Source organism: Artemia franciscana, chromosome 19 (assembly GCF_032884065.1).
Source record: "Artemia franciscana chromosome 19, ASM3288406v1, whole genome shotgun sequence".
NCBI lineage: Eukaryota > Metazoa > Arthropoda > Branchiopoda > Anostraca > Artemiidae > Artemia > Artemia franciscana.
In genome coordinates this window covers 19,709,204-19,722,050 of record NC_088881.1, presented here as the reverse complement: position 1 = coordinate 19,722,050, position 12,847 = coordinate 19,709,204, and the positions used below count along the sequence as shown (strand labels likewise).

Below are 12,847 nucleotides of genomic sequence, written 5' to 3'. Positions count from 1 at the left end.
CCTTACTTCAGTTGATCGTTTTTAAAATAGCGCCAGGATACCTGGCACCACCTCCACGAAAAAATCCCCCTCCCTATAGAAATATCCTCAAGACAATTCAATTCTGGCGAAAATTTACCCCAGACAATTAGCCTACCCTTAACAAATCCACGGGTAAAATTGAATCGGTAAAGAGAAAGCAAGACATATAAAGATGTTCCGTATACGAATTTTGGCAAATTCACCCGGTGTAAAATTTCCCCTTATAAACTCACCCCCTGGAAGCTTCCTTCTCCATGGAAAATTCTCCCAGCAGAAAATTCGTCCTCGCCTCCCATCCGAAATATATATGCATACTTCCCAATAAAAAATGAAACAATGGGCAAATTTTATTACTTGAATACCGTTCTCTAGGGACTTTAGGGGGTTATTTTATGTCCAAAGACATAGTTCTTGGGCCTTTCAACTATGCTGAAAAAAAACTGTCTCAAAATTGTGATCGCACGATTTTGGGGGGAAAGTGGCGTATGAAAGTGGTCTAGTAGCCCTCCTATCTTTTTGGTCACTCAAAAAGGGCACTAGAACTAGAATGAACCATCTCCTGACATTCTAGGCCCATTGGATTGAAATGATCACCTCTGGGAAAAAAAAAAACAACAAAGAAATAAACACGCATCCGTGATCTTTCTTCTGGCAAAAATTACAAAATTCCACTTTTTTGCAGATACGAGATTGAAATCTCCACAGTAGGGTTCTTTGATACGCTGAATCTGATGATATGTTTTTCATTAAAATTCTTTGACTTCTAGGGGTCTTCCCCTTCCCAGGCTCGTAGCTTTTAACGGGTAAGACTTAACTTAATGAAACTTATATATTTGGAATCAGCATGATAGGCCAATTATAATTTAATTTTGGGTTAATATTAAGCCGGGTCGCTCCTTACTTACAGTCCGCCACCACGAACTGTTCGATAATTCATCAGAATCCAAACATGGATCATTGAAATATTGAAATTTTTTTCTGCACTATCAAAAGTATTATATTCATAAAACTTTACAGTTTCATGGAATGCAATTAAACAAACAAAAAAATAGAAAAGGTTTTTCAACTAAAGTAAGGAAGAAGTGTAAAAGTTAAAATAAATACAAATTAATCTGTATATAAGGGGGAATGCCCCCTGCTCAGCACTTTTTTCATTCAACAAAGTTTTTTTTAGTGCATTGAAAATCTTTTTTTTTCAATTGGATGTTTTATTAAAAATTTTGAAAAAAGCTAAACTTCACAGTAAAGAAGATGGAGCTAAGGAGCAGACAACCCCTTCATACAAAAAATATTCTGTTCAAATAAGTTTCCTTGCTTTCTTGCCAAATCTGTTCCTTGCTTTCAACTTTTTTATTCAATTTCTGATTGTTTTCCAAATTATATCCAGGCCTAACCAAGATATAATTTGAGGTACCAGTCCCATAAATCCCTGGTTAATTGCTTTTAAAATGTGTAAATCAATAATTTTACGTTGATTAGTACTGTCCTACGTTTAGCTTTGCAATTTCAATTTTGGATAAAATTTAAATATACTTAAAAAATTGGCGGTGAAAAGTAACTTGGGTGAGAAGCCCTTGTTAATATTACTACTAAATAATTTAGGTTGGATGAAAAGGAATTATTGTTTGTATGGATAGAAATTCTGTGAGATTTTTGATATTTTACATAACTGAAGCCATCAAAGCCCCTACAATAGGATTTTCTTATCGCTGAATACATAACATACATTCCTTTAAATACATTGAAGTACTTCACGTAAATAGAAACATAAAAATATTACCATTTAGAAATGCCTAAGTTCTTAGCGGTATTTGCCATCCCAAAGAAATTTTCTGGCAGGGCTGATGATGACCTTCCTTGATTTTTCCACCTATGTGCTTTTAGATATGGATATGTAACATTTTTGCTGTATAGGAATATTTTAATTAATTCCTACTCCACTCTGCTTCTTTCAACATTTATCTGACGCCTCAGGAAGAGTAAGCAGTTTGTCCTTTAAAATGTACTTTTGTAAGAATCTACCGTACCCCGACCTAAGCAATGACTCACCCCCCTTCATTATAGCTGATATGCAATTACAGATCACGAAACGTAGCCTAATTTCATTACAAATAAAGCTGATCAACTTGGTTAAATCCAGTGCTGCCACCGTTTGCCATTGCATCTTTTGCAACTGGGAAGCCTAAAATATAGTTATTGATACTTTTAAATCAATTAGCTTCTCAGAATTTTAAATTGATTGCAAATTCTTCCTTTTCGGGGTAAAGAATTCGGGGTAAAGTCGTAGTTTGGTGCCCTAAACCACCAAGACTATCACCTAACCGCAGCTGCTATTTTGGCGTCTGGCCCCCCTGAAAAATTTTCTGTCGGCGCCCTTGGGGATATACCACCTAAAAGTGAAGAAGTCTTAATTTAAAATTACACCACCGGATTCAACGTATCAGAGAACCCTACTGTACAAGTTCCAAGCTCCTATCTAAAAAAAAATGTGGAATCTAAATTTTTTGCCAGAAAAAAGATCACGGATGTGTTAATTTTTAGTTTTTTTCTTTCATTTTTAGTTTTTTTCTAAGGGGTGATCGTATCGAACCAGTGATTCTAGGAAACCAGAAGAGGGCTCATTTCAAAGGAAATAAAAAATTCTAGTGTCTTTTTTGTAATAAGAATATTGGAGGGTAGCTAGCTCCCCTTCCACGCCCCATTCCCCCTAAATTCGTCCGATGAAACTTTGAGTCGGCCATCTTGTTCAGCATAGTCAAAAGATTTAAGAACTATGTCTTTGAGAATGACTTGACCCCCCATACCCCCTGGGGATGTCCTACAAGCTATGAATGTTGTCCAGTGCTTACGTATAGTATTAGTTACTGGGAAATATACAGATATTTTTCGTGGGGGAGGAATTTTCTGTAGGAAGGGTCATTTTCTACGGGGAGAATTCTACGTTGCGAAGGAAGTTTCTAGACATGAAATTTCCCGAGGAAATTTTACGGAAATTTGCCAAAAACTATATACAAAGTTCGTTTTAATTGTCTTACTTCCTCTTAGGCGACTCCATTTTATGTGCGAAGATGTTCCGGGGGAATTTCCAGCAAGGCTGGAATCCTCTGGGAGATGTTCCATGAGGGGAGGGGGGATTATCTACGGAAGGAATTCTCCACGGGAAATTTTGACCGGGAGAAATGTTATGCGAGAGAAATTCTCCATTTGGAGGGGGGTCGGGAAAAATGTTCCAAAAAGGGGAAATACCCAGCATGACCTAAAAAACGATCAGAAATTAAATAGAAAGCAATATTTTTTTTCTAATGAAAGTTTACTAATGAGAAATTTTTTAGGCAGGAACTTCCAGCGGGAGAAATTACAGCTAAGACGCAAATACCCGGGGGGGGGAGGAGGAGTTTTGTATCAACAATTACGGAGAAGTATCATTGGTTTACTAAATAGTGGGAAGGGGGACAAATACCTAATGCATCAGAAAGCTTATTTTTACCCTAACATTTTTTAGCTTTTTGTTAATATTTAGGTAATATTAGTCTCTGTCATCCTCTCCGATGGATTAAGCCTGAATATATGTACTCCTCAGTGTTAGCACGCTTCTTACTGCAGATTTTGTCTAATATAAAATATCATTTTCGCTTTTCTACCGGGACAAAATTTGGAGAGGTTGGAGGGGTTCAACTGTGTCACCAGAAAACTTAGATAGATTGGACGGAAACAAATACTACCAGAAGATTTTCAACTATGTTAAGATACCAGCTTCACAAAATTAACTAACTCACGTTTGAATATTTCAAAAGCAGTATATGTGAGATAACAATCATACAATAGAAAATATATCACTTAATAGACTATTACAGTTTTTGACTGTAAACAAAAGGTATAAAAACAAGCAAAGCCACATAGATTTACTCCGCGTGTGTTTTGTTGTTTTGTAGCGGGTTAATTATTATTATAGGAAATTGAAAAATCAAAGAAGAAAAAGTTAAATTGCATTATCAACACATTGGAAAATAATGTTGTTTATTACTTCTTGATGGATTAGTTTTCCACATGGCCTTCAAAAATCGCGTATACCATTTTGTGTCAGAAAGCTTATTTATTCAGAAAGAAGTTAAAATAAACAGAAATTATTCTATATATGAAAAGGGCTGCCCCTCCTCAACACCTCGCTCATTACGCTTAAGGTTTTTATTACTTTAAAAAGTAGAGTTGTGACATAGTCCAACTTCAGCGTAAAGAGCGAGGTGTAGATGAGGGGACAGCCCATTTTATATACAGAATGAATTCCGTTACTCGTCAGTTTTAAGGTCACAATGACCACAACCTTATCACATACGCCTTTGAAGTTCCGCGTGTTCAAAAAAGATTCCTTGATAATTCACAAGATACCAGATTCTTTAACGGATTAAATAAAAAAAAAGCGACATTAAAACTGAAAACGAAGAGAAATTACTCCGTATATGAAAGGGGCTTTTCCTCCTCGACACCCCGCTCCTTACGCTAAAGTTTTTTATTGTTTTAAAAAGTACAGTTGCGAGAAAGAATCAAATTTTAGCGCAAGGAGCGGATGGTAGAGGAGGAAAAGCCCCTTTCATATACGGAGTAATTTCTGTTCGTTTTCAGTTTTAATGTCGCTCCTTACTTTCATTTCAAAAAACTTGTTTTTTTTATTTAATTTCTGAAAGTTTTTGAATTAATGCATGTCTGATTTTGGCTCTCCGTACATAAATTATTAAAATGAAATTTACATATTAATTCTTTTTTTGGCTAAATGGCTTTCTCTTAGTTTTGATCAGACGATTTTGAGAAATAAGGGGTGGGGAAGGAGGACTAGTTGCCCTCCAATTTTTCGGTTACTTAAAAAGGCAACTAGATCTTTTAATTTTTAACGAACGTTTTTATTAATAAAAAATATACGTAACTTAAGAATTAACTTACGTAACAAACTTATATATTCTTATATTTTTGATTATATATATGAGGGGGTTGGTCCCCTCGTTAATACCTCGCTCTTCACACTAAATCTTGTTTTGCCCCAATTCTTTAAGAATGACCACTGATTCAGAAAGGCCGTAGAATAAATAGTTGAAATTACTTAAAAATTTTTTAAGCATAAAGAGCGAAGTATTTATCTCCTCCTAAATACCTCGCTCTTTATGCTAAAGTATTTTTAGAACCCCTCATATGCGTAATAATCTCTGTTCGTTTTAAGTTTTAATACTTCTCCTTACTTTCAATTGAAGAAACTTTTTCATGTTTATATTTTCATTGTTTTTTTTTTTAAATAGTAATGCTTGAAAATCTTGCGCCCTTTTCACTGAATTTCTCTTCCCCCATGAAATATTCCTCCAAGGAAAGATCCTCCCATATAGCCCCCTCCCCTGAACTCCACACCCAAACCAAATAAATCCCCCTGATAACGTCGGTACACTTCCCAGTAACCATTACTGCATGTTAACATTAGTCAAAGTTTGTAACTTGCAACCCCTCCCCCTGGGACTGTGGGGGGTAAGTCATCCCCAAAGACATAGTTATTATGGTTTTCGACTATGCGGAACAAAATGGCTATCTCAAAATTTTGATCCGTTGACTTTGGGAAAAACATGAGCGTGGGAGGGGGCCTAGGTGCCCTCTAATTTTTTGGGTCACTTAAAAAGGGCACTAGAACTTTTCATTTCCATTAGAATGAGCCCTCTTGCAACACTCTAAGACCACTTGGTCGATACGATGACCTCTGGAAAAAAAAAACAAACAAAAAAACACGCACCCGTGATTTGTCTTCTGGCAAAAAATACGAAATTCCACATTTTTGTAGATTGGACCTTGAAATTTTTTCTATAGGATTCTTTGATATGCTGAATGCGATGGTGTGATTTTCGTTAAGATCCTATGACTTTTAGGGGGTGTTAACCCCTATTTTCCAAAATAAGGCAAATTTTCTCAGGCTCGTAACTTTTGATGACAAAGACTAAATTTGATGAAACTGATATATTTAAAATCAGCATAAAAATCCGATTCTATTGATATATCTCTTAGTATCGAAATTCCTTTTTTTAGAGTTTCGTTTACTATTGAGCCGGGTCGCTCCTTACTACAGTTCGTTACCACGAACTGTTTGATTTCTTCTTAACACAAAAAGTTTGTGTTACTAAAACGGAGGGTTATAATTAGGCTACGTGCCTTTTTAACAGACTAACATAAAAAGTTCAATGTTTCTGAAATCAAAGTCGTAAATGGCGTAAGAAGGCAGGATATTATTTATTTTTGTTTTATGAGAGTTAACGATGTTCGTAGAGATATTATTTCGTAAGGTTATCTTGCGAAGCTGTTGAGTCGCTGTGCTTTTCAGGTTACAAAATAAGTTGCAAAATTGCTCTCTGCGTATTTTCAAACAGTTCGTGGCAACGAACTCTATAGCAAGGAGCGACCCAGCTCAATAGTAGCCGAAACTCTAAAAAACGGAATTTTGATATCAATAGCTACATAAAAATATTGCATTTTCATTCTGATTTTAAATATATCAGTTTAATCAAGTTTTAGTCTTACCCATCAAAGGTTACAAGCCTGAGAAAATTTACCTTATTTTAGAAAATAGGGGGAACAGCCCCTAAAAGTCATCGAATCTTAACGAAAATCACACCATCGCATTCAGCGTATCAAAGAATCCTATAGAAAAAAATTTCAAGGTCCAGTCTACAAAATGTGGAATTTCGTATTTAGATTTAGCGTATCAGAGAACCCTACTGTAGGAGTTTCAAGCTCCTATCTACAAAAATGTAGATTTTTGTATTTTTTGCCAGAAGACAGATCACGAATGCGTATTCATTTGTTTTGTTTTTTTGTTGTTTTTTTTTCCAGGGGTGATTGCATCGACCCAGTGGTCCTAAAATATCACGAGAGGGCTCATCTAACGGAAATTGAAGTGAAATGGAAAACTAGTGCCCTATAGAAGTGACCCAAAAAATTGGAGGGTCCGTAGGCCCCCTCCCACGCTCATTTTTTCCCAAAAGTCACCGGAACAAAATTCTAAAGTAGCCATTTTATTCAGCATAGTCGAAAAACCTAATAGCTATGTCTTTGGGGACAAATTACTCCCCCAAAGTCCCCGTGGGAGGGGCTGCAATTTAAAAACTTTGACCAGTGTTTATGTATAGTTATGGTTATTGGGAAGTGTACAGACGTTTTCAAGGGATTTTTATGGTTGGAGGGAGGAGAAGGGGTTACGTCGGGGGATCTTTTCATGGAGGAATTTCTCATGGGGGAAAAGAATTTCCATGAAGGGGGCGCTGGATTTTCTAGCATTATTTAAAAATCAATGAAAAAATAAATTTGAAAAAGTTTTTTTTCAACTGAAAGTAAGGAGCAGCATTAAAACTAAAATTATGGCACATATGAGGGGCTCACCTCCTCCTAATACCTGGCTCTTTACGCTAAAGTGTTTTTAGTAATTTCAACTATTTATTCTACATATCACAGCTCAGAATCACAGCCTTCGTGATTCAGGGTTAATTTGGAACCGTAAATATTTTTTTTAGCTTTAGTGTAAAGAGCGAGGCATTGACGAGGGAGCAAAACCCCTCATATACGTAATAAAAACATACGAACATAGAAGTTTATGACGTAAGTTAGCTCGAAGTTTTTTTTTTTTATTAATAAAAACGTTCGTAAAAAATTTAAAGTTCTAGTTGCCTTTTTAAGTAACCAAAAAATGGGATGGTAACTTGGCCTCCTTCCCCCGGTTCGTTTTTCTCAAAATCGTCCGATTAAAACTATGAGAAAGTCATTTAGCCAAAAAAAAATTAATTGACAAATTTCGTTTTAATTATTCATGTGCAGAGAGCCAAAATCAAAACATGCATTAATTCAAAAACGATAAGAAATTAATTAAAAAACAAGTTTTTTTAACTGAAATTAAGCAGTGACATTAAATCTTAAAACGAACAGAAATTACTCCATATAAGAAAGGGGCTGCTCCCTCCTGAACGCCCCGCTCTTTACACTAAAGTTTTTTACTGTTTGAAAAAGTAGAGTTGAGAGAAAGAGTAAAAAAATACAATAAATAAAAGAATACAGATTTTCAGATATCTTGATATTAAGGTTTTTCTAAATTTATTACTACATTACCTTGTTATAAGATCGGCATTGACTACAATGTCACCCCCCCCCCCCTTCGTTTATGTATTATAAATACTTTAGGGGATAAATATGTTTTTATCTACCATTTCAGGCTAAAGGTAAAAAATTTTAGTTGATAATGACAGCAGAATTCTGGAACACACCAAGTTAAAGAAAAGATTATCTCAATATAATATGTCTGGTATAGAAGTAAATCAGGCAGAATAACCAGAGGCTACAGAGAATTCATCAATCAAAATTACTGCATTGTTAACAATAGACTAATTATTTTAACTAAAAATTCGAAAACGTAGCCAAACTGTTTTACTCACTTGACAAGCTTCAGAACAATAAAGATGAGTAACCAAATGGCAATTACTGCAATAACGGACTGCTTGCCTCCCGCATAAAACACACACACCCTGAAAAATAAATAGAATATTACTTATTTTCATTTTAAGATTCATTACGTTCATTCATTTCATACCAGTTCAACTTAAGATTTAAAAGAATTATGTTTCATTTTCACTGTCCTTGTACCTAAAATAGATAGTTAAATGTGTATCTATAGCACATCACATAGGCGCCAATCCACGACATTGCAAAAAGCCATAGGTGCTTCACACAGTGTACATCAAACAGTTCGTGGTAACGAACTGTAGTAAGGAGCGACCCGGCTCAATAGTAACCAAAACTCTAAAAAACGGAATTTTGATACCAATAGTTACATCAAAAGAATCGCATTTTAATGCTGATTTTAAATATTTAGGGATTTTAAATATTTAGGGACTTTTTTTAGGGATCTGGGGATTTTCTAGGGATATTTCCTCTTCATAGACGTTATGGAAATTTTTAGGGGGTTTTCCTTTAATTTGTTCATCGATCTTCTTGATCAGAGAAGCAGGATAATTTGATTCAGGATCTGTTTCCATCCGAATTGAACTTGGAATCCCAGAGGAGTACTTCTTCAGTTACTTAATCATTTTTAACAGCAAAAAGATTTTGAGATGAACAGGAGTCCTAAGCAACAAACTGGCAATAAAGAACTTTTTGAAAAAGTTCCATGCTGATGTGAGCTCAAACAAGAATTTCAGCTTGGACTGTTCTCGATTAATGAAGTCATATGGTTTGTCATTTTGGTTTTTTTTTTCATAAGATTATTTTGTAGATAGCAGGGCATTTTTTTTTACAGGTCAGATAAATAAAGTTATAATATACATTGATAGTTTTATAGGGTACGTAGTTGTTCTTACTATGGGTAAATTTTTTGGACAAGCATTGCATGTACTATTTTTTTTCTCCACAGTGCTTGTATGATGATTAGGATTTTTGTGTAATTAAATAAAAAAAAACAAGTTTTTTTTAACTGAAAGTAAGGAGCGACATTAAAACTTAAAACGAACAGAAATTACTTCGTATATGAAAGAGGCTGCTTCCTCATCAACACCCCGCTCTTTACGCTAAAGTTTGACTCTGTCTATCAATTCTTCTTTTTAAAACAGTAAAAAACTCACCCCTGGGATCACCCCTGGAAAAAAAAAAAAAAAAAAAAAAAAAAAAAAAAAAAAAAAAAAAAAAAAAAAAAAAAAAACACGCATCCGTGATCTGCCTTCTGGCAAAAAATACAAAATTCCACATTTTTGTAGATAGGAGCTTGAAACTTCTACAGTAGGGTTCTCTGATACGCTGAATCTGATGGTGTGATTTTTGTTAAGATTCTATGACTTCTAGGGGGCATTTCCCCCTATTTTCTAAAATAACGCAAATTTTCTCAGGCTCGTAACTTTTGATGGGTAAGACTAAACTTGATGAAACTTATATATTTAAAATCAGCATTAAAATGCGATTCTTTTGATGTAGGTATTGGTATCAAAATTCCATTTTTTAGAGTTTTGGTTACTATTGAGCCGGGTCGCTCCTTACTACAGTTCGTTACCACGAACTGTTTGAAATTATAAAACTTGAACTCGAACTTGTATCCAGCTTTATAAGCACTGACGTGAACAATAGAGGTAGGCTATGCCTATTCGAACACCTCTCTTACCATTTTAATACCCTAGTTTTTAACAGACAAACAAACTGACAGCCGTGTTTTAAAAACAATGACACATGTAGGAATAAATGGATTGTGTGTTTTGGCAAGCATACATACCCAGTGGAAAATCATGCAGCTCTATACTATAATTGGTAATTTTTTAGTTTTTCATATTTTTGACTTACGAATAAAGTGAACATACCACTCGATACCTTTTTTTATGTTCTTCACGAATATAATAATCACTTCTGTCGCAAATTCAAATTGAAGCACAATTTGAGTTCTTAAAAAGGATCAAAATACTTCTAGTTTTGGGGTATAAAAAAGGCTTAAAACATTGGTCTCAATCTTTAAAACATTGGTCTCAAACCTACTGTTTCATTATAAATCCATTTTTTTAACTGGATTATGTAACAAATAAAGTATTTTGTAGCAGAATTTGCCTTGTAAAAGTTGTATAGATTCTAGTTATTTCTTTGGCTACTATTCAATGTTAGGTGACATTAGCATAAGCAAGCAATGTACCTCTACTCGTATGACACCATCTGCTGCACTAGTCATGTAACAATTGACACTCAGGCATTCTCTGGCTAGTCAGATGCTTTTGCCATCCTCTTTTATACTAGAATACTTTTGTTTCAAGAGTGGTTACATGACAGTGAACATGCTAAACTTTTTTTTTAATTCAATTGTAACAGTAATATCTGCACAGCTATTTGAGACTACTTCATCTTCACCTTGATGAAAAGTTCTTGAGAATTAGTTGTATGAAGTTTTGAGTTTTAGCAGTGTAGCCTACAGTAGTGATTGTTGCCACCGACCTCGATCTATAAAATTAAACCTAAAGAGAAACAGAAAAAGTGTGAACCTATACATGGTGCTAGTACAAAATACTGTCAAAAATTTGTTGATTCTTGGCTGACTGACCCACATCTGAAGGCGTGGTTGAAAAAAAGAGCTTATATCTTGGAAACTGTGCAGTTTGTATACTGACCTCAAGTTGGGAAAGAGAGGCAAGTCAGAACTAGTAAAACATGCAAAGACAAAGAAGCACCTATCAAAGTCTGATGCTGATGCATCAACATCAAAAAATATTCTTGATCAGTTTTTACAAGGCGAATTCACTGATCAAACAAAGATTCTAGAGACCCGGATCTACAGTTTTTTGGTGGAACATGGCCTAGCTATTTCAAAGGTTGAGTCCCTGGTTGATTTTTTGAAATCATTACCTTCAAAGCAGGTAGTTGACAATGTCCGCCTCAAGAAACAAAAGCTACCAATGTTACAAGAAGAGGACCAAATGGCTTCAATAAAGAACGTTTGACTGAAGCCCTGCAGAATCGCTCCTTCTCTGTCATTATTGGCGAATCAACTGATGTATCAACCAAAAAATTTCTAGCAGTAGGAGTCATATTTTGCAATGATGACCTTTCAGTTGCAAATGACATACCTGATTTAACTGAGTCCCCCGACTCTTCAGCCGAGTTTATATTTTAGGAACTGAAAAAGTGCTTAGTTGAAACACACAAAGTTCCTCTTGCTAATTTCATAGGGTTCTGTTCTGATACCACTAACTCCATGATGGGAGCTCATAAAGTGTTTCATCCATGATCAGACAAGAATTCCCATGGGTAGTGACTGTGAAGTGCTCTTGCCATATTGTCGGTATAGTTGCTTCTTACGCAAGTAAGAAATTACCAAAATCCATGGAAGACTATCTGTCGGTTCATCTATAGCCACTTTACACATAGTGTTAAGAGGCAGCATGCTTTCATCGAGTTCCAAAATTTCTATCAAATTGACACGCACAGGATTCTCCAGGCTGGACAGACCAGGTGGCTTTCAGTCAAAGCTGCTGTTGACAGGGTACTGGAGCAGTGGGATGCTCTAAGCGCCTAGTATAGAGTTCTACTAGTTGAGGATCCAATAAAGCTAAACGAGGCTGTCTACACAAATCTGAACCCGGTCATGGAATGTCTTTTTGAGTTTGTTGCGTTTGCATTGGGCTTGTTGACAGACTTCAGTGTAGCTTTTCAGGCTGACAAGCCACTGCCTTATCGCCTTAAACAAGAGACTGAGTTTCTGATCAAAGAGATGTCTCTGAACTTCCTGCAGAAAGATTATGTGGAATCAAATAGCGCTTTGAAATCGATGTAAACAATCGAAAGTTTTAGCTTCCTCTTGAGAGGGTTTACTTGGGTCCAAAGGGACACGACTCTCTCTCGACGTTAAGGTCAGATACCGCCGTCCCTTCTGATTCAATCGAAAAAGTTCTCGAAGCTGCACAGGCGTTCTATATCAAAGAAGAAGAGCAGATACAGAAAAGGTTCCGTCTCGAAGACGACATTTACAAATATGCTGAAATGGTTGACCCAGTGTCAGCCCAATCACTTCAGCCTGCCTATCTGCTACCTTTTGTTAGGAAGTATGGACAGGTCCCATGGGATAGAACCAAAACTGAGAAAGAATGGAGGGGGCAGAGCCTCATCGATATTGAAAACGTCAAAACAATGGATACCGTGACCTACTGGCGTTTGGTATTGGTGAAAAAAAAATGCTGCCGGAACAGAATTTGCATCATAGCCTGAAACCGGCAGTATTATTTATTTTCACCCTTCCATTTTCAAACATCATTGTAGAGAGGTTTTTCAGCGCTGTAACAGCAATAAAAACTGACAG

The 12,847-nt window shown here is 35.8% G+C and overlaps 1 protein-coding gene across 6 annotated transcripts in view; it reads right to left on the bottom strand.

Moving 5' to 3' along the window:
• The window catches only part of LOC136039385 (uncharacterized), a 180,105-nt gene that overhangs the window by 24,565 nt on the left and 142,693 nt on the right, over nt 1–12,847 (bottom strand). For all 6 annotated transcript variants that reach the window (XR_010620431.1, XM_065723066.1, XM_065723064.1 and 3 more), the window contains one exon: nt 8,466–8,555. Coding sequence is in view for 5 of the 6 variants with exons in the window: in XM_065723066.1 (XP_065579138.1) it covers nt 8,466–8,555 (90 nt within the window). In the remaining variant the exon portion in view is untranslated. The remainder of the gene's footprint in view (nt 1–8,465; nt 8,556–12,847) is intronic.